The following is a 27,445-nucleotide window of genomic DNA, read 5'->3' as shown; positions in this document are numbered from 1 at the left end:
AAAACTCAATCGATGTTTGAAGGAAACGACACTTTTTCCACTTTATTTTTAATCCATTTTGGGCTGCTACTTCAAACACTTTCCCCATTTTTTCTAAACACTCCTCAGCCGTACTACCACAAACCACAATATCGTCCATGTAAATATGCAACACATTCTCTCTTAACAAATTTTGAAAAACATAATTCACAAACCTTATGAACACCGCTGGCGAGTTGCATAGTCCAAATGGCACACGATTAAATTCAAATAATCCCGATTTTGTAACGAATGCGGTATACTTGCGGCTAGCTTCTTCTATCGGCACATGAAAAAACCCGTTTTCCAAATCCATAACAGTAAACACCTTTGCACTCTGAAGCTGCTCCAAAACTTCTTCTAACAATGGAACTGGAAACCCATCCTTTAGAACCATTGTATTCAGTTTCCGAAAGTCGATACAAATCCGACTAGTGCCGTCTTTCTTTTTCACTACCACAACGCGACTTGCAAAGTCTGACGTCGATGGACGAACAATTCCCTTCCTCAACCATTCCCCTACATGGTTTTCGACTGCTTCTTCCTCCATTAAAGGCAAGCGACGGGGCGTATGCCGAAAAGGTGACGCGTTTTCTTCCAACACTATCTTCATTTGTATGGGACAATTGTCTTCGTAATTATCTACCACTGAAGCTTCGTATTGACTTTTCAGCGCTTGTACCTTGTCTCGAAACTTCTCCGGCACTTCCAGTTCTTGGATTTGTTCACAATCAATCTTATACACAGCACTTTCGTGATCACTACCCGATTCCTCATTGTCACTTTTTTTCTTAAAAATCTGCACTCCATCGTTGGTTATAGCGTAACAAACACTTCGAAGAAAATTCATGCCTACCAGCATTGGAACCTTCATCGAATTTGGAGAGACCACCAGCAAACCGATTTCGTATTCAACGTCATCGATGCCAATGTTTGTTACCAATTCGCCTATCGGCTTTTGTATGATTCCACCAAAACCACGCAATTGTTGTATGGATTGTTCCATCCTTTGTTGTACACACCCTAAATCTTGCAATGTGTCTTGACGGACAATCGACACTTCGCTGCCTGTGTCAATAACCGCTTTTATATTTTTTCCCCCCAACTGGACCATTTTTGTCGGTAGCTCAGCTTGGACATGGTTTATCAGGTTTGTACTTGTACCCGGTTGTTGTTTATTCCTTTGCCCACACTGATTCGCACGATGCCCAAACTCGTTGCACTGAAAACACCGTGGTCCACTTCTTTGTTCTGGACAATTCCGTACCATATGTCCCATCACACCACAATTAAGACAACGTGCTTTTGTTGCATTTTTCACAGGAATTGTGTCTTGAACCGGCAAACTTTTGTTCTCTTTCTGCCCCGCGCGCTCGTGCCATGCAGATCTCACCGCACGTGTTTGTTTCTGCGCTGCACGCTCTTGCCAGGCAATTTTTTCTTTCAACTCTCTCACCGTGCGTGCTTCGTACAATGTGGCGCGTTGCGCTTCGCTCTCCGCGATACCATCAACAATGTACTCACACACACTTTCTTCGTCAAGGTCAATCTGTTTGGCAATTCGCTGCATAGAGTAAATGAAATCCAAAGCAGATTCCCCTTTTTTCCGTCGTCGTGATGCAAGTTGACGATGAATGTCCATCGGACGCACTTTTTCTCCGAATTCTGCTACTAGCGCCTTGCGAAGAGCCCCGAACGATGAGACCCCACGCATCGTTAGCAAAAAACTTCTCGCTGTGCCCACCAACTTTTTTCGACACATCACATATTTTTGCTCATCTGACCATCCCGCCATGGTCGCAACATCCTCAAAATCAGTCAGCCACGCAGCAAAATTCACCGAGCCATCTGCACAAAACGCCTCAATTCCCTCTTCCACGTCCCTAAAGGAGTAGGGCTGCTGCACTATGCTCGGCTCCACTTTCGCTGCTGCACTGCTAGCTGCCGCTTCAGATTTTTCATCCGCGTCATGAAAATGATCCATGGTAGAATCATCCGCGCTGGGCATTTCTTCACTTTCCACTAGTGATCTAGCCATTTCCTCTTTGGTTCCCGTTGAGGGCAACCCTTTTTGCTGGCACCTTTTTGCTAGGCCAGTCTTCGTGAATTCTTCACACAGATCAAGAATGCGCTGCTCCAGCTCATCCATTTTTGATCAGTCAACTTTTTTGGCGAAAATCAATCGGTCACAGGAACGAACACTTTCCTTCACTTTGACTGACTTTCACTCCACAGAAATTTGAGTCTAACTCTGATCACCTCAAATCAATTAGTCACGGGATCACTTTTCCCTCACTTCAATTGATTTTCTTAGATCAATCTACTCAACGTTCTAATCACTCTTGTTCATTCCACAAGCTACACGTAAAACCACTGTTTGCTGGATTTTCATCCCACAGCTACACGTACAACCACTGTTGTCTGGATGTTCATCCCACTTCTGACACCAAATGTGGAGTTTTTTATTCGGTTTAAGACAAAATAACGCTTTATTGATTACTTCAGTTCACAATATGTTATTCGCTTCGCGGTCCGAATTCAACTCCTCGCGCTTAACCCGCGCTCCCGAATTTAACGCTGCGCGTTCTCTCTCTCGCAACTCGTTCCTAGTGCGCTCTCGTTCTCCTGATCTCGCTACCGTTATTTCTATCTCCCTCCCACTAGCGCTTTTCCTTTCTTACATGTATCTCCAAGGATGGAAGTGGGCAAACGCTCTTCCTCGTCTCGTGTTCTCATCTAAAAAGGAAACTGTGTGTTGCCTACCGTATTTTCATCAGCTTGCCCCCCTCACATTTGGATTTTTGAGGCAACGCAATCGAAGGAAATTAGCTAAAAAAAAGAAAAAAGAAAGTAAAAATCCATCCCCCCATGTGGCCAGAAGAGGAGCACCACGGTTGTGTGACGAGATGGTGGGGTGCCATCGACTTTGATGGTTTTATCGCACGTTCACTAACCTTCTGTTGACATTGAAATCGAGCCCGGCGAGGAGCGTGCAGGGCGAGATATATGGTGGCAATGGGGAACGGTGGGAAATATCGTGATGTGGTGCTAGAGTTCGTTTGCAAATCGTGCTTAGCGACACACACACACAAGCTCTGAATCGAGGATGGGGGAAGGAAAACACATCAGACGCAGAGCCATCAAACTATGCTCTGGTGTTTTGATGTTTTTATTTCACAACAGGGCACACAAGGCGTTAACATACACACCACACTCGTCGTCCACCAGGATCGGCAAAACAAAACATGCCACGCACACGCACGATTCACTCACAGCGGTGGAGGACGAGGAACGCGAAGGATCGCTGGATGGTGCATGTCAACGAATCCCCGCTGAATTTAACACTCACTCTTGTGGTTGGGGAGCAATGCATGGGGGGGGAGGGGGGGGAGGGAATGAAATTTGAATAAAAACCCACTTTAAGACCCAATGGGAGGGAAAATGAGGATGTGATGGCCATTTCACTGGCCGGTATTGTATTGTGGCCATTTTGCCGGCTTTAATCATTGGACGACGCGGTGACGCAATTTTCCATTCTGGTGGTGGTGGTGGCGTTAGGGTGATTAGAGGTGGTGAGCAGCTGATGAATGAGTCGTTAAGCTTAAATTGAGTTGCCGGATACGATGGTGGTTTGTGGGGGCGCTTTTTGTTTTGACTTTGATTAAATTATTATATTTTTCCGATATGTTATCAAGCTAAATTAAATTCATTCTATTTTTCGTTTTTAGAACGATGTATTCAGGTTTATATCAGATTGTATGAGGCCAAAATATAAAATGGAAAATGATTGAATTATGCAACCGATTGCATAGGCTTCATGGGAACTCTTCCCTTTTCTTACTTATCATAGATTGGGCAAACAAAAATTGATATAAATCGGTCGATCAGATTCCCGTCATTTTCCATCATTTTCTCTCCGTACAAAACGCTCGCATCCATTGTACAGCACATAATCGGTATTGATTTTATCCCTCACTAACTCGCTCTCTCTCGCTCTTTCTTTTCTCTTTCCATTCCATGTGTGCTACCTTCCGGGTGGTATGTATTTTTCGCACACCGTTAATCCATCAGCATCGACAATTCACCGACATACGGCTGATGATAACGATACGTCGCCGTCGGCCGGAGTACAGCAGGCGAAGGATCAACAGCCACCGACCGGGAAGCAGCATTCCAGCTCGACCGAGAACGGTGCAGGGGGTGGTGCTGGTGCGCTGGCACCAGCCTCCCTGCAGGCAGCATCGCCGCAAACGATGACACTGACGGCGGATAAAAATAAAACCAGTAAGTAGAATTTGCCAACAATGTTTTGCCGGGAAGTGGTGGGAACAATTTTTTTCCGTTGCGGAGAAAAAAAGGAGAAAAGCTTGTCGGTCATACACCTTGCATTTCTCACCGGAGGCCATAATTTTCATGTTGTGCCTGCCTGGATGCCAAACACACACACATCAGGGAGAGGAGGCTGTCACAGGGTTCAGTAGTTGATTTTCAAACCAAAAACCCCCTTTATCGAAAAGTAAAGTGACAGGGGGAGGAGGAGGGCTCGTGATCCTGTTAGAGGAGACGCGAGGTCATGGGATGAACGGGATGACAGAACATGGTGTAACCCCATGGTCTGTGAATGGGTGATTAACAACAGGTTTCTAAAAAGAGAGCTAAAGCGCATCAGCGGAAGATAGACAGGAGACAAAAATGTGACAGTGTGAAGCTTCTCCCCCTCCAGTTGGGGAGTTTCTCAACCCAAGGGTGACTGGAGTTTGGGTTTTAGGGCTTACGGTAGCAGTTCCGTCGCTTGGTCCCACGGTAGCACTCGGCGGGAGAGTTTCTCAGGCTGTCAAAAAAGCGTCACCCGAAGACAACGCACAAAGGAACCGACAGAACGTCGTCGACGGGGGAGGAAAAAAGGAATGTGACCGATGTGTGTGTATGTGTATTATTGCCGATCGAGGGTGGGAGATACTGTCTGGATGGAAAATCCACCTTACCTCAACAGCCCAGAATCTCTTTTGTACTGAATGTTATGTGTGTGTGTTTGTGTACCCCAAGAGTTGTTCTGTTCTGGAGGATAGCGGATCCTGGAAAAAACGGATCCCAGACGTTAACGTTCCCTGCCAGACGTATGGAGGCGTTACATCCGAACCCGGAGGGGGATGACCGAGAGGACTGTATGGCATGGAATTTTGCCCGGTCGAAAAATCGTTATTAATTAATTTCTAAAATATGCTTTTCGATTCTTAATGAGCTTTTAAATTGGAGGAGATGAGCGTAGCGGAATTATCATCGTAGACAACATCGTTCACCATCGAGGACCGCCCACCGCGGGCGCAGTGGGAACAGTGTCTTCCTTCGAGATCTTCCGAGATCGCTTCAACTCTAAGGGGTACGGAGGGTGGGAGCAGGGGTGTCGTACTTGGAGCCAACCATTGCCACAGGACATTAACTTCAAAAAGACGGCAAGGAAATACTTTCCAGCAGTGTCGCAAGTGGGGATGAAGTTTGTAAAAATAAATGCGTGGCGGCACTTGCTTCTGCTGATGTAGAAATTTATTAATTTCAACCAGTAGCTCTGGATAATTGGGGTTTCTTTCCGTTTTTGCTGGGTCGTTTGATCACAAGCAAAAAGAAAAACGCTTTTGCTAAATTAATAATCGAAAAGACATCTTTAGAGAATGCATTAAGATTTTAACCGGCTTCTTAATCAATGAACAGTTTAACCCTTCAGGCTGGTGGATGTTTTGGTCGTTTATTGGGAAAATGGAACAGCTGCAAAAGAACTAAGTGCTTGAAGCTTTTAATTTTGCAATCTAATGCGCACAGCACTCTGAGGGCTTGATATTAGAGTTGGCGACACGAGCGGACGGAATGTCTCTTGGTACTTGTTTTTTATTGGGTGAAAGTGGAAAGGATATCTACAGTGTGTTTCAACAGTTGGGATGGCATGCTTTTTCCTGTCGCTGGTCTTATTACAAAATCGAAATTATTGCCCAAGCTTAATATTGCACAATGTGAACTTGATTCACAGCGTGATGGATAATTAGATTTAATGCACGAAAAATGAACTCTTATCAACGTGGCCCGCTGCTTTTCCTGTCCTCCATACTGTGTGTGTGTGTTCGGGACAGGCGCTTGTCATCCGTTCCTTTCGCGCGTCATTGCCCCATCTTAAGCAGCTCATTGCGCTGACAATTTCACTCGATTAAAACGTTAATTTGAAGCGTGTGCAATCCGGCGGAATATACCCTTCGTGCTCGTGAAAGATCGAGAGCTGTAAGTGGTTTTGTGTCTGTGTGTGTGGGTCAAAAAGGCATCTCAAAACTCTAGTTAAGAAATAACACTTAGAAGTGAAGGGGGAGCGCCCTTTCTACCGAAAATTTGGGCAGACGATGGCGGTCAAATGCGATTAACCTTTCGCTGCTGCAGTGCTATCGGCAGCTGGTACTTCGCGAGCAGTTGGTATAGCTTTTCATAAGCCTTTACCGAACAAGGCCAGGGGGGGGGAGGGTGATTGTCACGGTGCAAATGGGAAAAGGCACACACACCGTTAAGCCGTCGGTACAAATTCTCGGTAAATTAAAAACGATAAATTGTAACATATCCCACCCCAACACCATCTGTACGGCACAACGGGATGTTTCCGAATCCTTGGAAGATGATCATCAGCCTCAATGTGTATCCCCTATTCTGTTCTAATGTTCTAATGGGGTTGTTCTCTCTGCTTTCTCTTACAGAACTACTGAAATGTCACTGCGACATTTGCAAGGACGAAAACTTTGTGTGCGAAACGGACGGCCTTTGCTTCACCTCGCTCACGCGTGAAGCGGACGGTACACTGAAGTACTCCTACAGGTAGGGTCTTATCTGCATCCAATCGTTTGATTTGACAAGCTCTGCTGCTCCATTTTCCATACTCTCTCACCATCATTTGGTTTTCGTTTATCGCGTGTGTATCGTTCGATCGTACCTTTACACTCACCTTTGAATCATCATTGAATTGGTTGCGTTCGACAAGGTAACAAGCGGAAGTGAAGAATTTAATCCTAACTTACCAGATGGCTCCATTACACTTTCGTTCAGTATCGTATCGTCACTCCCATTTCCACTAGCCAACTACTCTCGTCCCGTGTAGATCATCTGTTGTTGTGGCTCTAGAGTGTGTTGTTTCATTTTCAACGATTCGCTACTCATCATATCAGTTCATGTCACTTCGTCCGGTCACATCATTCCATACACCCACATTCCCGCAGTTCCAACCGGTAACGAGTTTCCGAACTGCTCGAAACTGCTTCCCAACAAATCACGGCCCACTAAATCGGGATCCGGACAGAAGGTGTGTTAACCCACGCGCTGTAGGTTTGGTGAGGACACACACAGGGGGTTGCGTTACACAGATCGAAAATAATCGGACAAAATAAGAAACTAGAACCTTCATCATATCCCATTCGCCCATCATCATCTTCAACTACCCTAAAAATGTGTCGCATCGCGGAAAGGAAATGGACGTTTTCTCGCTTTGATTTCGCCCCTTTTTGTTTTTTGCTGAGTGCGTCACGCATTTGTTTTTGATTTGTCCCCCCAAAAAAGGGTTTCCTACTGTTTTCTTTCCCTTTTTCTCAATTTTTACTGCGTGTTCGCCTCACTCCAGTCTCTGTGACTGCAACGACGTGGTTTTTCGTGTTATGCTTCCTTTCCCCCCCCCCCCCCCTGTCATAGCCTTTCGTTCGTTTCACCCATTCCGGTTCGAAGGACCAAAACGCGTCGCGACTCTGTCCACCCAGAATCCGGTGTAATGCTTGTAAATACTCGTTTTATTTGCAATACACATAAAAAGGGGTGAGCACAAGCCGAAACCGGAACATACGCCGGGAAAGGACCTTTCCTCCTTCCCAACGGTTTGGTGGTGAAGCCTCTGTCGCTGACACACAACAAGCTTTGGAGGAAGGTGGTACTAAAGAAAGCGAAGGGATCATACGGCAGGTCGCAACAAACGTGCACACACGTGTTGAAGAAGACGCTTCGTGTACGCGTTTTTGCTGGCAAGCCGGATGGAACCGACCGAAGAAAACCCTTTCCCTGTTTGGCGTCAACTGTGTAGCAGTAGCCATCCAGTGCGTGTTTGTGTGTGTGTGTCTCGTTATGATGTGAGTGTCCTGTGCACAACCATCGGCAGACAAGCGGGATGCGAATCATAATACCATCGGACCGGAACGGACACGAGCTTTCTGCTGTTCCCTTCCCACTGTAGTGCCCATGTTGGTCGTTTGTTTCACCATCGTCAAGCAAAGTTTACGGTGATGATAAACGAAAAATGATTTGAAAAGTCTTTGCATTGGTCTGTCGTTGCTTTCCTAATTTTTATTTGTTGTTGTTTTGTTTTTGGGGACGAAAAGAAGCAATAGGAATGCTTCTTTTTTGCTCCGCTTTTGAGATTCTAGTTTGTGCAAAATTTTCCGAAAGCAAAAGCAACGAGAGAAAGATACACAGCGCCCAATGGAAGTTAGAGCCGGGCACAAAACAAGCACAAAACGAATCGGAACCAAAATTGGACAAGGAAAAAAAAAGGGAAAATCTGTTGTTACCATCCGGTGCGGGCTGGCGTCAAGTCTTTGTATGGCGCATTCATGGTCATGGTATGATCCTATTACTGATGGTTTGGTGTTTCCTTTATTAGTATTCAGCTACCATCGTCTCACCATCGTCAGGTGTGGGGACCGCTGTATCTCTGTGTACGTGTGTGTGCGCGTGTATACGTGGCTGTCTAAGGATCCCGCCCTCTTCATCATTCCCTTCCGGATGCATCACATTCCGAGCCCTCTCGGCTCACAAGAATATAATCCGCATCGAAATTTCCGCACAACGCGAAGCGTTTTAATTAAATCCAATAATAATTTGAAGAAAATTCATGTCGCCATGCCCCCGGTGTCCACACTGCCGCGCCTTTGCCCTCTCAATTTCCTGTATTCTTTTTGTCGGATGGTGAACCTCCATGCTTTGAATCATTATTCGCGTCTCCTGTACATTCGAGGAGGCTTTTTCGTAAAGTTGCTCTTCTTTCTATCGTTTTGTTCCCCACTCCCTGCTGTGGCTGGTGGGAGTGTATGTACAGCACAAGCGGCTGTTGAACATGGTCCACCTTTCACCTTTCACCTTTTGGTGGGGAAGGGAATCGAAGGAGATTGGTGTTGTATCCTTTCCCTCCCGTCAAACCAAAGCTACATTCTGCTCTTTCTATGTATGATTATTTCATACAGCTCCTTCTGGCGCCTTGGACTCACGTGGAGTGCCCGTCCCTTGGCGTCGTTTCGTCGTGCGGCAAGCTTTATAACTGGAAGCGCTGACCGGAATAATGATGGCACGCCATGTTTCGGCCAACAGAAACCGATGGTCAACAGATTCTTAGGATTTTTCCTTCTCCTCGTTTAGGTTCCATGTTGTGTGTGTTGGTTTGTGTCCGTCGTTTTGTGTATTACGGCTGTGTTTCATTACCATTGCTTCTCACATGATGGTGATCGTGACGGGCAGACGAGCCGCTCTAAATGATTGTTTTTTGGTTTTGGTCCTTTCTTTTTTGCATGTGGTTGTGTAAAAATGGTCTGAAAAGAAGTCGACATTGATTATTTTTACATCTTTCATCTTTGCTCTCTCATTCGGGAATATGTTAGAGATTGTTCGAGGAAAAAAATGTCTTGTAAAATTTCTTCCGTATTTCCGGATGTAAACACCAATCATTTCAAACCAAAGTTTAAACGAAAGATGACTCAGATATTATCTGTTTTTTTATTCTTAAAAAAAGCGTTGTAGTTCTTTTGATTGGTTTGGTAAATGCTTTGGATTTTATTTTTTATTATACTGATTTGGCCTTTTCTGAATTTCTCCTTATTCTTTAATTTATTATTGCACTTAACAAGAACTATGCACAGTTGGTTACTTTCAATGTAACTTTTGCAACTATTATTTATTGGGACTACAATCTGAATTCAAAGTTGTTGTCTCCATTATCTATTTTCTAGTAGAAAGCGTAAAAAAAAGTTAAAAATGTAATTTATCGTCCCACCATATTTTTCTCCCTTTTTTTCGCCGACCCCCAAATCTCATCTATTTTTATGTTACTCTATCGTATCATTTACTCGAGAGTGTTTCCATTCTCCCGCAGGACAAAATACCTTTCCACTTCATTTCGCTAATATTTATTTTACGAGCCCATAAAATGGCAATGAAATTGCAAAGTTATGACATCGATTTCAGCCTCGAATTGTTTCATCTTCGTTTTTCAACCCCACCAAACACCCGAACGCGCGTCATGTTTCTGAGTGTCGGGGGAAACCCGGGAGGAAGAGACAAATAGACATACAAACGCATAAAAAAACAGCAACAGTAAAAAAATGCTAGAAAACAAACACCAAATTAACCCTTACCAATCACGACCAAACAACAGAGAACACACGTGGGAGGAAAAACCGATTCGCGCGAGGACGACAAACCGACTAACTGGACGGGTGGAACACACAGTACAAGATATACAAGACACAACAACGATTACTACGGGGAAAACGACAATTTTCCAGCCCATTCGATACATTTGTATGCGCTGTTTTTTGCTTTCTTCTGATGGCAAAACAGTAAGCTTTTTTTGTTGCATTCTGAAATTCTTTCCTTTGCGCCCTGTGAAGCTTCCAGGGTGAAAAGGAAAAACAAAAAAGCTCGTTAAAAAAACGAAAAACGCTCACAGTAAGAAGCTTTTTTGTTGCTCTGTATTTCACGTCATTTGCAAGCGATGATCGTTATGAGGGGAAGAGGGTTGATGTTAAGTATAAGAAAAGAGCGGGGAGCGTAGGAAATAATATCCCAAAAATAATTCCTACCCAAGGAATGGAATGGCAGCGAGAGTCGCTGCAATCCAAATCATCGGTGTAAGCATATGTGGCAACATTAAAATCATGCTTCCCATCATATCGTTGGGTTTCGAAAAGGGCAGTAGCATAGAAGAAAATCGAAATTGAGGGCAAAATTCCAACGTCGTTGCGCGGTAACGTGTGGGAGTTGCAGCCAGCGAAATACTTTCGCTGCCGTTGAACGCGTTCCAAGCCGTTTGGTAATTTTATGGTATCGTCGCAAAAGTCGCAAAATTGAATTCGAATTGTAATGGGATATAGTGTATGTGAGTGTGTGTGCGTGTGGCGTGTTGTGCACATTTGGCTAGATTGTTTCTAGTCGCGTGCTGCCCTCCCCTGGGTCTTCTAGTTTCTCGCGCGGGACGGCTCAAAACGAATGGACGCGCGATGAGAAGAGTTGTTTTGTTTTTGGCGGTGAAAGCTTTCGCGTAATGCGATATTGATACGAAACCGATACTTTTACACATACTCCATGGTCGATGGAGGAAGGCGGTCGTTTACCAGCAGACATTTATAGGTGTGTAGTTTTAATGTGTCGCTTGCTCGTTAGCAATAATTGCATTTGCCGTATTAAACGGGAAATTTGGTAGCTTGTTGGGCAAAACTGAATGTAATTTCAACGATTGCTCTTTTTGGCTGTTGAACTGAAATGTTCGAACATGAATAATTTGAGTGATGTGAGTTTTTGAATAAGTTATTGTGTAAAAGTTTAAATACCAAACTGCAAATGTACTATTTTAGTTATTAACAAACTTGCGCCTGAGTTCGCACCGTACACGGGAAGGCCCCATAGCAGGAAGATAGCAGAAGCTGGGTGCTAATTTTGCATTTTCAATGCCTTCTGCTCGTTGCGTACTGGATTCAAGCAGTAGATGGAAGCAGTTAACCCAGACTAATAATCAGTAACTATAACTAACTGGATCTGGATTTGGTTGCCGCCGTGTACAGATCATCCCCCCAGCTCTGTCCGGTTTTATTTCGCACTTCGCTTCGGAGCTCCAATGAACTGTAAAGTTGTAGCGCTCGTGGTCGAGCTGGAGTGGTCAAACCTGGATGCCTGCTTTCTTCAGCCCCTTCGGCCCCTGTATTGGGCTTACGCTATCGCCAGTACGCCGGTCCGCCCATCCGACCGGAGTTAGCAATTAAAACTGTCTATTTAATGGAGAAATTGATGGCTGTCCAGAGGCTTTGCCGGACGGCGGCGCTGCTGCTGCTTCCCGTAGCTCGAGCTCAAACAGGCCCCCGATAAATAGTCTGCTAATTAAGCTGAAAGCAGTTGCTAAACGGTTCCTCTGCTTGTGGGTTGTTGTGGGGCACTGTGGAGTGGGTATGTGGTCATCAACGGACATGGAAGTTAAAGCAGTGTGTGCACAGGGGCAGATTATTCGCTTCCAACGTTGTTTGTGTGATGTTTATTAAAATTAGGAGTTTTTGTGTGTTTGTGTGTGAGAGTGTGTATGTGATTTTACATTCTTTGCCCCGGACAACGCTAATGATTATTACATGCTCTGGTAAAAGAGTTTTCTTGTCCACCCGCTTGACCACTGTTTATGATTGGCTTGAATAAGTCGGTGGACAAGGGTTTGCATTAATTTGATTTAAATCATGGCTAACGTCTAACAGTAGTGTCGTTTTGTGCACAGACTCTATGAAAAGTACTTTCCTTCAACTATGATCAACTGTTCGTGAAATAAAATGTTCGGCGAATGAATCAATTAGTAAGCAAGCAAGTATTATTAAAACATGAATAGAACGTTCCCTTTTGTCCAACGCTACTGAGAAAATTGATTTGGCTTATTTGAACTGTGCCCATGCGGACACCGCTGCTGCAACCTTTTGATGGTGGGTAATGAGATTTCAATCCTGAAATTCGGCCTTCAATCAGTAAATATGTTCGATTTGTTTGATTTACTTCCTGCGAAAGCATTCGGCGGCATGTGCGTGCATCGCTTTGTATGAAATTTGATTTTTGAAATAGAAACCATATCAAATTCGATTGACTAACAGAGAAGCGGAGGGAGAGCTACGCTACGGTGCTTTGAGGTGGATACAGAAATAGGATTTTGCATGTGCGTAGGCTAGAGATGGACCCGAAATTCGGTAGTTGCTGCGTACCGAGTAAACATGGCGAAACCATATTTTCCCAGAATGTTTTAATGCATATATTTGTGTTGCTATCTGTGTTACCAGTGCTTGCACCGAATGGCGGGTATTGCCGAGTGTTGGGCAAGAAAAGAGGTTTTCGTTCTGTAGAATTCAACTAAATATTCTCTTTCAAAAGTTCGAATGGAAAATTACATCTCCCCAACGCGCTACGGACGCAAAACTGATACCACAGACGCCGTACTGGACGCCACAGACACATAACATAATCCCCTTTGATGAACAGTTGCGCCAGCAAAGTAATAATGATTTCACTCGCAATTTTTTCTAAAGGTGTTTCGATCTGAAGTACCATTTGGGTCCGTTTACCTGGAACTGGTGCCGTAATAAGACGGAAAACGGTACAAACGATCACTACTGTTGCTACGGGCCAGATTTGTGTAATTTGTCGCTCAAACCCGCGACGCCCATGGTGGAAGGTGCGCTTTTCATTTTCGGTTCTCTTTTTCGTTGATTGCATTTTCAGTTTTATCCTTTTTGTTTGCTTTTGAGTTTTTATTTATTTTTCAGTTTTTTTTCTTGTTCTTTGTTTTGTTTTTGTTTCCTAAAACCCCTCAAACAGACGTTCTCTTTCATTTTAATCTTTGTGCACTCTTTGCAAGAGTTACTTGATTTGTGATTTACTTATTTTATTCATTTGTTTTGACTTGATTGCTTACACTGTTTTAGTTCTCTTAATCAAAATTAACCTCACGCCTTAATGTTGTTTCACTTTTTCTGAAAACTTCCACAACAATTTACAAGATGATTGTACCTCTGTTGGGAGTGACTCAAAAAAACATTCCTACAATTGATATAAATTATAACCATTTAATGCTTTTTCTCCTAAAGCAACATGCGACAGTCAAATATACCACCACCATCACCAACGGTTTCACCGAAACATTCCACCCAGTAGATAAATCGTTTGAGTTGTCTAATCCAGCAAAAGTATAGCTTTGTTTGTGCTCGGTCTTGATTGAATTGATCTTTGTTACGTCTATTATTGTTCTCTTTTGTTATCTCTAGTACTTTAATTTACTTTTTTTAATGCGTTTTATTTTGTTCTTGAGTTTGAAACACTAATTTTGTTATGTTTTACCCCGTTTTATATCAGCCATCCTTGTGGATCCTTGTTTTACCTTCCAACCTATTTCTATTTCTTCTGTTGCTTATTAAAATCCACTTGCTATAACACAATGATTCTTTAGCGCTTTTGTTTGTACTGAGAAAAAAGAACGAATTGGTTTTCCCCTTTCCTGGTGGAGTGAAGAAATGATTTCAACCAAGAGCGTCCTCTTTTGTTGCTTTTGTGTGAATCCTCATCATCGACCTTCCATTCCTTTTTTTGTGGTTTATAACGATCCCAATTGGAGATTGTCGTTTGTCCGCTGTGGGTTTATTGTCCTTTTTATTGTTCCTATTTGGCTTAAATGAACAGAGAAAACCTTGGTTATCCCAATAATTACGTTTCACTTTTCATCATGCCGTTCAATTGTTCAAGATTTCCCTACGCCTTGTGCGCCTTATATAACCACATCGTTCTTCTTTTCTTTTTCTCTTTCAATGTGTTGACGTTCGATTTGAATCGGCCAAATAAAACTCTCTAAACTACCGTTGACGGATGTGCAAAAATGTGCACTTTCACAAATCACGAACGACGAAATCCACCCCGAATGTATTCTCTCCATCATCACCTTCATCATCAACAACTGCGCGTGATCCACCAAAACTCCATCATCATCCGACTGTCCCGTTCCTTTACTGTGGCGATAGCTGTAAGACGAGAAAGTACGACCTGGCCGATCGGCTGCCCCTGAGTTGTCTAACCTCAAAGGAAAAGAGCACATCCTTCATGATCGAGTGTTGTTCCACTGACTTCTGCAATCATAACAAACTTCTAACACTGCCCGAACCAGGTATACATTTTGTGGCACCGTTCATTTCAATCTTATACATATTCCGGCGGTATTTTTGTTTGGTTTCTTTAAAAAAAATCGTATTTCATTCGATGTTTATAGTTTCCAACTTTTGTTTAATGGCAGTAGAGAAGGTGTCGTAGAAATTCTGTGTCAAACGGGTCGAAAATGGTTCCCCCACAACACCCTTTCGCTTTCGATTTTGTATTATAGATCAAAATTATGCATTCCCATGCACACACCGTTGCTGTGGAGGTGATAATCCCCTCCCAGGAATGGTTGAAAGTAGTTTGCCTAATTAACAGGCTATCGAATTTATTATTGCTTTTTGTCCTTCACGTGTCTTCTGTATCTAATCGGTATAGTGGTTTAATTTTTGTACAGTGAACTAATTTCAATGTTGTTTCTAGTTTTGCATTATTTTGCTATAAAAAATCTGCAGCGACTGTTTATAGCAGCGACAGATGTTGTTTTCTTTTCTTGCTCCCTCTGCTTGTGCTAACTTTCCTCTTCTCTTTCCTTAAGAATGAATGTGTTTGAAAGTGTTTGATATGCTGTAAATTACAAGTGTTTTTCTTTTCGTGTTTGCAATATCTCTTCTCATTGAGCTTGGTTTCTTTTCCTACTGCTTATTTTCAATCTCCTTTGTTCCTCTTGTTTTGAGCTTGGTTTTATTTTACGCTTGAATGAATATTGCGCTTATTTTTTCAATGAACTGTTTTTTTAGAAACGTAGTGTAAATAGTAGATAATGTAAGTTCTGAATACTATTTTAATAGTTGAATTTTCTCTGACTCCTTTATTGTAATAGTTCAAACAAACATTTTTATCTAGAATTTCCACAGAGTTTACATAGATTGTATGATGTATCTGTCAGCAAAAGTGTTATCACAAGCTTGTGGTTCACATACCGACAATATTTGCATCATATCATCCCTTTTTCTATTGATCTATCAACAGCTCAACGATCTGAATAAACCAAAACTAATCCAAAAATTTGTCGTCCTGATCACAAATTTAACGAAAATACGCTTTGTCGCACTAATATTTATACTGAAGTATATTAAGTATATTATTATTATGTCCTTGAAACGTATAAAAAACAGTCTGTTGGATTCAACCTCAACAAATCTCAAAACCCCACCTTTCTGCAGGTGTAAATGGATCTTTGTTTGTCCAGTTCGACCCAACTGGCGGCACCAATAATTGGCCCTGGAGCAGCACCGCTCAAATGAACCGTTTTTATTTTGCTGCTGCTACTGCTGTAAAATGGAGTCGAAACTAAATGGGAAAGATAAAGTCTAGCTTCCCGGCCGCCACTACTGTTACCTCCCGTTGTGACCCTTGTGTGGGTTTAAGAATATTTTGGCAATTCCTGATCGGTATGCTTGTTGCGGCGGATTAGAACGAGCGACGATAGACGGGTGCGGCACGGGAGAGGGTAGAATTCGGTAAATGAAGCCAAAGTACAGTTACCGATAAAGGAGGTCAGCAATGAATTCGAAATTTGATCCCTTCCCTAACGCGCGGCTCTTCCTTTTCCATATCGTGATACCTGGGGGTGGGATTGAATTGGAACCTGGAAAAGGAGATGGTAAGGTAAAAAAGCGAAACACTCACACAAACGGCTCGATCGAGAACGTTTTACTACGCCCTTTCCACATCAAGCGGTGCTGAATAATTTAATCGAATTACTGCAACTAAACTTCTTAAATATTTATCATTGATTAGGAACGCTCTTAAAATAAAGAATTTTATATTTCTTTTTGCGGGGGGCGGTATGATGAAGGGATTTTGGTTGGCGGAAATGCGTCTCATTCTCAAAGAAATCCTCGACGGCACAGGTTGTAAATGGATCCAGCGGAAAAATGGAAAATAAGTTGTATAGCTTTTGTGTATTTTCAAGAAATCGCAATAAAAGGTTGATAAGAAATTCTGGAAATGTTTTATAAAGTTAACATTTTCCCCAATCTCTTGAGCATCCTGTGAAACAGTTTTCGGTGAAAAAGTTCGAAACCTCATCGCCGTGCACGCTTTCTTACAAACTACCAGGCTGCTCCATTTCATGGGAAAGAAGGGAAGCGTTTCCTTTTTTTTCCTCTCGCAATATCTATTTTCTGTGTTTTATCTCTCCACCCATCTGTACATCCTGTGCCACGGTTTTTGGGATTCACCTGCTTGAGCATTCCATTGGCATCGCTTATCGTTATCGACACTACCCTCTTCTCCCTTGCTGCTGGTATGCCATCCCAACAAAGAAAAAAGGGACAAACGGACGGAACTGAATTAAAATACCTGCGCCCGATCGGTTTCAGCACGGGCGATTGTGTTGACACAGAGACCGATCGAGCGACAGGCTATGATTGGGAACGCCCGGTCGAAACCCGCCCGGTGTCTGGTGGGCTTCGTTTACCGTCTTGGTATTTTTGAGGCCACACGTGTGGCCGGCGCACCACCGCGCGTTGGTTGCGGTAATTTGATAGGCATAGGGCGCCGATACGAATTCTTTGAGGCCGGTTTTGCGAGGGCGCCTTTTGAGAAGAGCCATCAAACGGGTAAAAGGGTTGCAGGGCGCATTTGGCATTCCATTTTGGATCTGCTATCGGTGGAAAACCTATTTCATCTTGAGATGATGTGACGCTCTGCGCACTTTTCGTGCGATGATGGGTGTCCAGTGCTGCTTCGAGCTGTGAGTTTTAGCCTTCCCTTTCGCACTTTGATTGGTTGCTTGGCAGAAGATCGGGACTTTTTTTGTGTCAATCATGATGAGAGCACGAAAAGAGGATACGCGTGTGATCATTTAGAGATAAGCGGATGGTTGAAGGAGGTTTTAAATCGAACACCTACCAAACATCTTGAACCTCTGGCAACGTTCACAATGGGAGGAGGCAGATACCTTTTGTTTATTTATAAAAATCAAATCATTTCACCAGACACACGTACCGCAGGCGTGGGATTGTATTTTGTCACGCGTAGCTGAGTTCTGCTTTAACTTAAGCAGTCACAGACACAAAGAAAATTAAACATTATTTGAACGCAACGTTTGCAGCGCGCGATTGGTTGGGACTTTCAATTCGCTTTCAACCTCGGAATGGAACGGAAGTACACCACGTCCGAGAGCGAGATACAAGCCACACAGATTGCCGTTCTGTCGGTGCGGTTGCCTTTCGCACAGAAGGGCAAACTCCCCTGACAGCATTTGATGTGGTGGCGGTGGCACAAACGAAGCTGTTTCCCATTTCTGATGTTTTTTTCATGTATTGCGTACGCGTTCCGTATCTCGCTCTCTTTACACATTGACCGGAAACCAGGGGTAGTTTTATCATACCTCTTTTTTTTTTTTAGATAAAAGCAAAACAAAAAGCCCCAAAAATGTCAAGCGCGTGCTAGGTCGATTTCCCAGCAGTCCCTTGGAAGATAACAGATTAACAACGATCGAGTGTATGTGGGCGAGCAGTTTGTTGTGTCTGTTGTGTGGCGCTCACGATCGTGTGAGCTGGCATGATTGGCGCTGGCATAAAACGGACCCCCTGAAAAGTGCGGTTAAACATTTTAGAGCTATTTTAATATTTAAAAGTGAAGCTCTTCGGTGTGCCACTCAGGTTTTTCGTTTTTGGCATGAATGTGGTGGAATAGGTTTAAAGGGCTGAGCAGGGTACCATTACAATGCATAGCAACCAACCCGGTGGTAATAAACCGAGCTCGTAGAGCTGTAATTTCGGTCGGTAACATATAAACATTAGAGGAACGTTTAGAGATGAGAGAACCCTTGACTCTCCGTACACCGTATAAAAAGCCGCCCTTAGAAGGGAAGGAGTTTCAGGAGCACAGAATCTTAACCACCGCGCTGTGATGGATAACCACGCGTGTTTCGCGTTTATGAGTTCGGTTGTGCGTGTCCTTTTCGGCTCCGCTTCCCACTCACACGCGCGCTGTGCCGGATGGACATAAAGTGCAATTTGTTCATTGAAGTCGAAAGATCTTTTGAACCCGTGCGACGTTGGAGCGTGTGTTGTAGGTTGCGATAATGATGTTTTGGCGGCTGCTGCGCCTTACGATTCAGTGCCCTAAAGTTGAGTGCGTGCATGTGTGCTGTGTGTGTGTGCACCCTTAGCGACGGGACTGTGTGTCTGGATATGTACTGTGATGGTTTTTATTACACAAGCACAATCGTAAAAGTAGCTGTGAAATGAAAATGGCTACGTGCATCCAGAAAAGCGCAGGGACACGATCCCACAGGTCAGCTAGGGTGAGGAGGTTGCTTTTTTTCTACTTCTTCTTCGTTGCACTCTTTAGCCAGAAGAAGTCATCCCCACAGGAAGCAAAAGGTTGAGGTTCCGTGCGGCAAGGGAAGAAGATAAAAGTTGAAATCGTGAGCTTGTTTTAATGGTCAATTTTTGCACTTCTTTCATTACTCTCCCGTGTGACGACACCTCCTGCAGCAGGGGTCGGCAAGGCACCATTGTTTCCAGCGTGGCATCATTTAATTCTATTCTGTGACATGTGCGCGCAGTAGGTAAAAAAGCGCTTGTAAAGTTTTGTTGGTAACGAGAATTCTCGTAATCGAAATTGTTGAACATCTCATCCTTTGCCGCGGGGTCGTCTTCCTCGACCCGAGGAATGTCTTGTGTAATACGAGCCTGTTGGTTGGTGTGTCTGGTTAATTGGTGTCGCTTTTATAGGTCTGTTAATTTTAATCGAAATCACACGCTATGAAGACGACACTCCTCGCGTCAAGTGGGAAGCAATGCTGCTGCCGTGTCTGAAATAGCTTCATGATGAAGTTAAGAGTTAATGGCACGCGATGTATAAGGTAGGATGATCGATTTCCGGACGCATGTTTATTTAATAACATCCATCGATTGTGGGTTTTAATTCGCTTTGTCCTCTTCATTGAGATAAAATCTACAGCAACTAAGGGCTTTTAGAAAAATCAAAGAAAGAAGCTGCCAGTAGCATCAAACGATTAGCTTTTTATTCCTAAGAATGTTTGTGTGTGTGTGGTTTTCTTTCAAATGGAATGTTTTGTGGGCTTGCTGTTGGAATTTGGAACCAAATCTGTGCTGTCATAAAAAAAAAATCTCTTTCTGATGCCCGTAAAACTTTTTCCGATTTACAAGAAAGCAACCAACAGCCAGAAGCGCACCGCAACAAAAAAAAATATCGAAAGGAAAATAATTGCGGGCTGAGTTTTCACATGATAAAACGCAAACACACCACGACGACGTCCCTGTCGCCGAGCTGGAGAGAGGGCTGTGTGTGTGCGGTACAGCGATCGGTACACAAAGAAAGTTTTCAGACCGTAATCTGACACTGTATCCTCCTTCGCTGCTTGGTTTTGTGGGGGCTATATGCCTCCAGTTAGGGGGGGGGGAAAGGATGTGTACATGTGTGAGGTGCAGGTGGGTCGAATCGAAGTTAGCCATTGCGATACACAAACTCTCGCTGTAGGCGAAAGCGCGAAGTTGATGCTTCGCTATTTTGGCTGAAATATGTACACAGAACCATCGAGGAAGAGGAGCCACTCAGCGTCTTCCTTGTTAGTGGGACGACGGGAGGGAGTAGAGATAAATTGTTACCAAAGTGTAAAACTGACACCAGACCAGATAAAACTGAAACCCATCAAAACCCATCAAAACCACTCCCGCGACGATTTGTCTCGTTCGGGGTAGGGGAATGGGATGGCTCGAATGGAAGGGGTTTTAGTGGTCTTCGGTTCCGCCGCCTCAAGTTCACCGATAGAGGATGCTCCTAAAAAACAACATTCATAAAAAAAATCGTCCATTAATGTGTTATCCGCCTTTCTTGATGACACGGTGTGATATTGAATAACATTTTCGTCGTCCGGTGGAGGAAGCAATTCTTAGCAAAACGGTGCAAAGATGCATGCCGTTAAGCTTTCTGAGGAGTTGTGTAGAGTGGCTGTGGTTAGCCAAGATCACCAAGCTACCCCTTTTATTTATGTCACCCCTTTTTTCTGCCTTGAAAACGTTATGGAAAGGGTAGGGTGTCCATTAAACGGGATGCGTTGATGGAGCTGGATCCTATTAACCGCCGCCGACGACGGAAGTCCACGGAAATAACCTCCCCGGAGCGCTCCCCGGCTAAGCTAGTCTGCGGTGTTCGCACCGCACCCGGATTTAGTTTCGTGTAGCAGATAACAGATCCCGAAAAACCACTCATAATGTACGTTATTAGTTGATTGGTCAGACGACTACAACAAAGATGACTTCCACAAGACTACGCTTCGGCAGACGACACCACCGCTTGGTGGTGGTATATTGACACCTTTTTTCCAACAACCGGAACCACAATATACGGGCCCCGCAGCTACAGCAGCAGCAATAGCCCGAGGCACTCTCGGATATGGGGCTCCATTTTATGAGAGTGACCCATCAGAAAGATATTTTATGACTTCCCGTTCCACTCGGTCCAGCTGTACCGGCGCGTCACGAAGAAAGCGCCCCAAGTTCGCAAAAGCTGCTCGACAAAAGACGCTGGAATTCTGGGTGATGGGATATCTCGGTCTCGTCTTTGGGGACGGGGGTGGTTTTACTTTTTCGTTGCGTGAAAGTGAATCGTCCATAAAACAGGAACAAAACCCCACCACTACCACCATCACCACCAACGGACGGCTTTTCGCTTTCAGACGACAGTTACTTTGGCATTGATCCGTTGCAAAAATACGAGCGTTCGTGTGCAGCGCGTTTGGGTTGCTCCAGGAATGGTGGGTCCTCGCTCAATCCCGGACTCCCCCAATGCCCAAAGACCATGTAATGGTTCCGAAGTTAATTAAATCAACACAAAGGTGTCACATTACCTTTCGGGGGTGGTGTTTGCAGCTTTGTGTTTTATGTGCCTTGCCCGTCCGTTCGTGGTGGGTGCGTTTGTCTTCCCGACCGAAGGCCTCTGAACCATTTTTAGGATCTGCCATTGTGCGTGTGTGTGTGTGTGTGTGTGTGTTTGTCCACCCCCTTTTGTCCGGTCTCTATCCAACGGTTGGGTGTCTAGCCTTTTGGAGAAAGGTCAAATAGAACGGGAGCTCCTTCGCAAAGGAAGCGCGCGCAATAAAGCGTATCAAACGCCCGACAGCTCCTGTGAGTGCTGGAGGAGCTAGTGCAAGAAATTTAATTAGCATGCTTTGCTGGGCACAACAAGCGAGGCCACCGAGGCCCTTGCTTGATTCACGGACGATACTCACTCACCCACACATCTATAGCGACTAGAGATCTAAGGCAAGGCCAGCAAGTCTAAAAGCGAAGATCTCGGCTGATGATCTCCTAGCACATTGGCATTCGGTACCTGTATTCTGGGAAGTGGCCGTACCGAATCGCTTCCCCGAACCGGGAGCAGCATCTTCTCATCCTCATTGCTGGGGCTGGAGCACGAAGCTTCGGAAAGCTTTCTTAGGAACGTGCAGCAGCCAAATGGCCACAGACGTCAGGATGTTACGATGAAGGTGGTATCCAAAATGAAATGGATGGCTAATGAAATTTCCTTTCCCCAGCCCCAACAGCACTCAACCCGTTGACCCGTGGGCTGCACTTTTGCACACCCACACACACACACACCCAACAACAGGAAGGTCAGGATCGCCGTGGTTGATCTCGAGCGAAAGGTGCATTTAAATAAGATTCGCTCCGGCCAAGATGATGGTGCTTTGTTGTTGTGTTGTGTGTACACCCGGTAAACGATTGCGGCACGTCACGCCGGACATGTGCGGCACAGCACGTGGAGCAAAGAGTCTTTTAAATGGAGAAGATGTCTTGCTTCCAAGAGTGAAGCAGGCAGCAGCAATCTTGCTTTAGAGGTAGAATGAGCCCTTCTCGGGATGCATCAAATCTAACTGACGTTGAGATTTTTTGTTGTTGTGTCTTTATGATACCCTTTCTGTGTTGTCTGGGAGAATGGTTTTGCGAGGCTTGCTCGCTACGGTTTCTAGAAGCCATAAACTGGTCTTCCAAGAGTAAATGCTATTAAATACACCAAAACAATGGTTAGCACTTAGGAAGTTGTTAAGAAGGAGAGAGTTCCTTCTCAGCTTCGCCATTTTTCACTCGAAGGTCTTTGGACGTGCTTTGTCTGTTTTGATTTAATTAAAATAAAGATATTCAATGCTTGCACAAATCAGTAGCGTGATTTTGATGTATATAAACGCATTTATAAAGCAACAGAAATGCAATTTAAGTCGAGGAAATTTCGGGACGAACTTTTCACAAATCTGCATTCCAAGCAAGTTTCCCTTAAAATGATTTTTACGCAGTGCGCTCAATTGAGTTGTTGTGTGCTGAGGGAAGTTCTTGAAAACACCTCTCGTAATATCTTCCAGTCAGTAGACTTGCTTTGTATCCCTTGCATATCGCCTGCAAACGGTGGCAAAGTAATTGTTTAAGGTCATCCGGTGTGGGACAAATAACATTCGGCAGTGCCCACCATCCACCATCAACCAAAGCTCTGTTAGCAAAACTTTGCAAACGACAGAAAGTACGGTAGACACACACACAAACACACACAGCCCACAGTAAATTCTGCGGTTGTTGTAAAATTGTCCTCACCTCGGTGCGACGCTTGACGCAAATGGACTCGGTTCGCGTGTCCAATTCGCGTGCCCAGGAATCCTTAAATGTTCCAGCGCCAAGTCACCAGCGATGACGACGGCGACAACGGAAATGGTGTGGACGATGGTTGGTTGGGGTGGCGCGGTAACTACCGGCACCGAAATCCGGGTGGAAAGTCATTCAATTTGAGATCGAGTTTAAATTTTGGAGACAATTTGTGCCGTGCAGCACCTTTCCCGCCGCTGCCTGGCGGTTCCATTTCCCCGTGCTGACGGCGCTTTTCGTTGGTGCGACAGGGTAAAATGCCTGACCGACCGCGCGTGGTAGCATTTTCCGAATATCTTCTAATTCTAAAGTGGTATCTTGTTAGCTGCTTGTTGAGTCATTGCAACGGCGATGACGACGAGGACGGTGCTTCGTTGGGGTATCATCGGCCTGGAACGAATGTGAAGTCGTGCGTTGTTCTGCGGTATTAACGGTGTGCCACAGGACACAAACGCACATAGAGCACATAGAAAACCCATGGAAAAGTTTGTTCTTGGCGAGGCAGAAAGACGGTGTGTTGTGAGACGTGGGGATTTCCTTGTTTTCGTACTGCAGCAACATACACACACACCGCCCAACAAAAACCGTCTAATAGTGCTCACCTAAAGTTGTGCGGTGGTTTCCATTTCGTGAATGCTGTGAAACATTGGACCCGAAAAATAATAATGAAAAGAAAAAAGAGGGAGAGAGAGAAAGAGAAAACAAACGCTCATAAGAAAGCGAATCCTCCTGCTCCGCGTCTGATGCCGAAAACTTCACGGCAGTGATGAAAATGCGTGATCAGAATCTGTTATCAAATCGAGCCATCGTTGATTCAATTAACCCGAGTTAAGCCGGGAGCTTTCCGGTACGTCCGGTTTTTCTTTATTCCCGACACAAGTATGCTTTCCGTCCTCTCACTCTGTGTGTGTGTGCGCGTTTGTGGCTGTTTAGTGTATAGAAGAGTTTACTTTAGTGTGTTTTTGACTTGACTCGCACTCGTCTCGTGTTTGTAACTTCAAGTCGTCTCTTTGTTTGCCCGGCAGGGAAATGGTTCTGATCCTTTCGTCCTAGTCGGGTAGTTCATTTCCATTCCGTCCATCAGCTGGGGAATGGGTTCCTCGTTCTTTTGGTAAGGGTCTGTTAAAAAAAAGAAAGAAACAGAGAAAAGCTGCTCTATTCCGGTAACACTTTCCTTCTCAGTAACAGTTTGACTTTGAGCAGCAGCAGCAGCACAATCGTTTTCTTCTTGTGCTGGACGATAATCGGTCCCTCGTTGGAGGCGGAGGAGGGAGAGCGAAAGGTTTTGCAGTTCGCCATCATGTGCTGATGGTTCGATGGAGAAAATTTGTTTCACACCGTAACCGACCGGTGGGAAATTACTTATCTTGATCCCTATGCCAACACCGATTGGGAAAGGATTTGTGCTGGATAAAGGATGTTGTTTTTCTTATCGCACACATCACAATAATTTGTTGGGCTCCGAGCCGTGCCGAGAAGCGGCTGCTGTAATATTTGTTCATCATTTATTGTGAGGCGATTTTGTGGCGAGAAGGCAAACAGAGCAGAAATTATGCTGCGCTGCTTGCTGTTGGAACGTATGTTTTGGGCCGCACAGAACGCACACTCACTTGTTTATCTGTGTTCGCGTGTAGTCTCTGTTTGACCTTTTCAAGTAATCCTATTATCGATGGCAAATGGCAGGACGCATATTGGACGTGTCAATCGCACAAAGGCAGGACGATTCCGTTCGGCCAGGATATTGACATCTTGGCAATAACTTAGCTTGGGGAGCCGTTCCGACTATTGAGTAACCATGGCAGTTTTTGGGAGGGAAAATCGACGCAATATGAGCTGATTGTTTGTTAGCTGTTATTGCTTTCTCAGGTGTACGCATCGGGGAGGGTTTTGTCAGATTACATCTTTCTTGGAATGTCAAACTTTGAATAAGATTCGATACGAGTTACAGAAATGATTGTCACAACACGCGTACCTCACGAATTTCCGTTTGATCTTCTTGTTCATGGTAATAAGAGCATAGAGTTTCTTATACTATATCCTTTTAGCCCAATAGGAGATATTCAGTTTAGTACCCACTTAGCCTCTCAACTTGCAAGCTAGAACAAAGATAACATGCTCCTTAGTTCTACCTAAAATTTTCGCATAGTGCTTTCTTGTTGGGCAAGATGATGGCCGGAATCCGCCCCAAGGTTTGAGATCCATACAAGAGATGTGAAAGCATCCTGTCGATCGAACCAGCCAGTATCGACGCAAATGGATGGGTGGAGTTTTATCGAAAGTCAAATGACACGTTTTCATTTGCTGGAGACATGGAGAAGCAAGAAGTTTAGGTCCCGTTTTTGTTTTGGCTTTGGAACATTTTGCCTAACTTATTGTACTATTCTTTTTATGTTGAAACAGAAGAGGATATAACACATTCCGAGCATAAAATAAACGTATTGTAATTGCAGGCACACTGCATGTATAATAATGCCAATAAACTTTTTCCAAAGCAAAGTAAAGACATTTTCTGTACTTTTCTTCGTCCTTTGCTTGCAACCGTACTACTGCTACTGCTCGATTGTTATAACAGAAAGAAGAATACAGCAATTGCATGGTCCATTTCCTGCCTCTGTGGATCCCTAAACTACTTCGCATCGCCTTCCAGGGTGGTCCGTAACCGCAAAACTCGCAAAAAGGTTCCCTGTTTTGCACCCAGCAGACTCCTTCTCGGGTCGTTTTGCGGTGTAATGTCTGTGTGTGGGGCGGTGATGGCGATTGTAGCCATTTCGACGAGCTTCCGACGTAAAGAATGTTATGCAAAGTGGGGTCCCCGAAATCGGGGCATAAATAAGGAGTGAAGTAAAAATTGCCGTGTGATAAAAATTAACGATACAGTTGCCCGATCGTCAACTGGTTCGCCGTCTTCGTGTGGTCGTTGTCGCCGCTTGCAAATGGTACGCAATACGCAAGGCCTTCAGAGTGTGTGTGTGTGTGTGAAAGTAGGTGGCGATGCGCCATGCATGCCGTTTGCGCAGGCGTATCTCTGTGCAGGTACAGGGTGTAGAGGTGCGGGTTAAGCGGGAAGCGGCAGATGTAGGGTCGTATTGAAATCGATTAATGTTGACGATGACGACGATAATGGTAATAACAGTAATAAGCTATGGCGATGATAAAAATCAATAAATGTGATGTGAGATCATCACACCCATCTGCAAGTAGAGCGGACAGAGGAGATAGAGGGAGACTGCGTGGTGATGCAGCACGATTGCACGATCGTGGACCAGTTGAGCGTGGTTTAATTTTATGGCCGTGGATTGTTGGTCCAATTTGAAATGGAGGGAAACAATAAAACTTCTTTTTTTTGTAAGTAAATTTTGCTTATATCGGAAGTATAGGGAAATCTTTTCAATAATTTAATTTGTAACGACCACCAAATCAAATCAATTCAAGTTGGTTTGCAAAGTTTTGTGTTATGCTTTTTTGCTAGCATCTTACTGCTTTCGTCCTCCAACCATTGCAAGAATTTTGTGATCCGTATACATATTAGATCTTAGGATCAAAAAGAAAGCTAAGAGGAACGGATGAAATAATGCTTCAACATTAGTCTGTTTAACTTTCCACCTCCAATCACCTCCTGACCTCTGTTTGTGCTTGTGCACCGGGCCCCAATACTCTAACGGGTGATTATTGATGGTAATTTTTCTTTTCGTACAATTTCACTGCATCCACGCTCGGAATCATCTCAACTCTCCCCATTTCCCCTGAAAAGCAACCATCTCTTGTTTGGTGACGCCAGAGAAAGAGAGGTCGTCCGTTCGAATGTAATCATCGTGTCGCGTCTTTCTACCAAGGTTAAACCCATGAGGGCATACGGAGAGACAACGGTAATAAAG

General features: G+C 44.3%; 1 protein-coding gene across 6 annotated transcripts in view; it reads left to right on the top strand.

Moving 5' to 3' along the window:
* LOC1269085 (TGF-beta receptor type-1) overlaps positions 1-27,445 on the top strand; it is an 85,408-nt gene that overhangs the window by 35,862 nt on the left and 22,101 nt on the right. For 3 of the 6 annotated variants that reach the window (XM_061656216.1, XM_061656217.1, XM_061656218.1), the window contains exons 3-5: positions 4,090-4,302; positions 6,747-6,864; positions 13,344-13,489. In XM_061656216.1, coding sequence (XP_061512200.1) covers positions 4,090-4,302; positions 6,747-6,864; positions 13,344-13,489 — 477 coding nt within the window. Of the gene's footprint in view, positions 1-4,089; positions 4,303-6,746; positions 6,865-13,343; positions 13,490-14,825; positions 14,969-27,445 lie in introns of all 6 variants that reach the window. The other 3 variants (XM_061656221.1, XM_061656222.1, XM_061656220.1) reach the window with 2 other exon arrangements.

The sequence above is a fragment of the Anopheles gambiae genome, chromosome 3 (genome assembly GCF_943734735.2).
Source record: "Anopheles gambiae chromosome 3, idAnoGambNW_F1_1, whole genome shotgun sequence".
Taxonomy (NCBI): domain Eukaryota; kingdom Metazoa; phylum Arthropoda; class Insecta; order Diptera; family Culicidae; genus Anopheles; species Anopheles gambiae.
The sequence above is the reverse complement of the archived record's forward strand: the minus strand, read 5'-3'. Positions and strand labels throughout refer to the sequence as shown.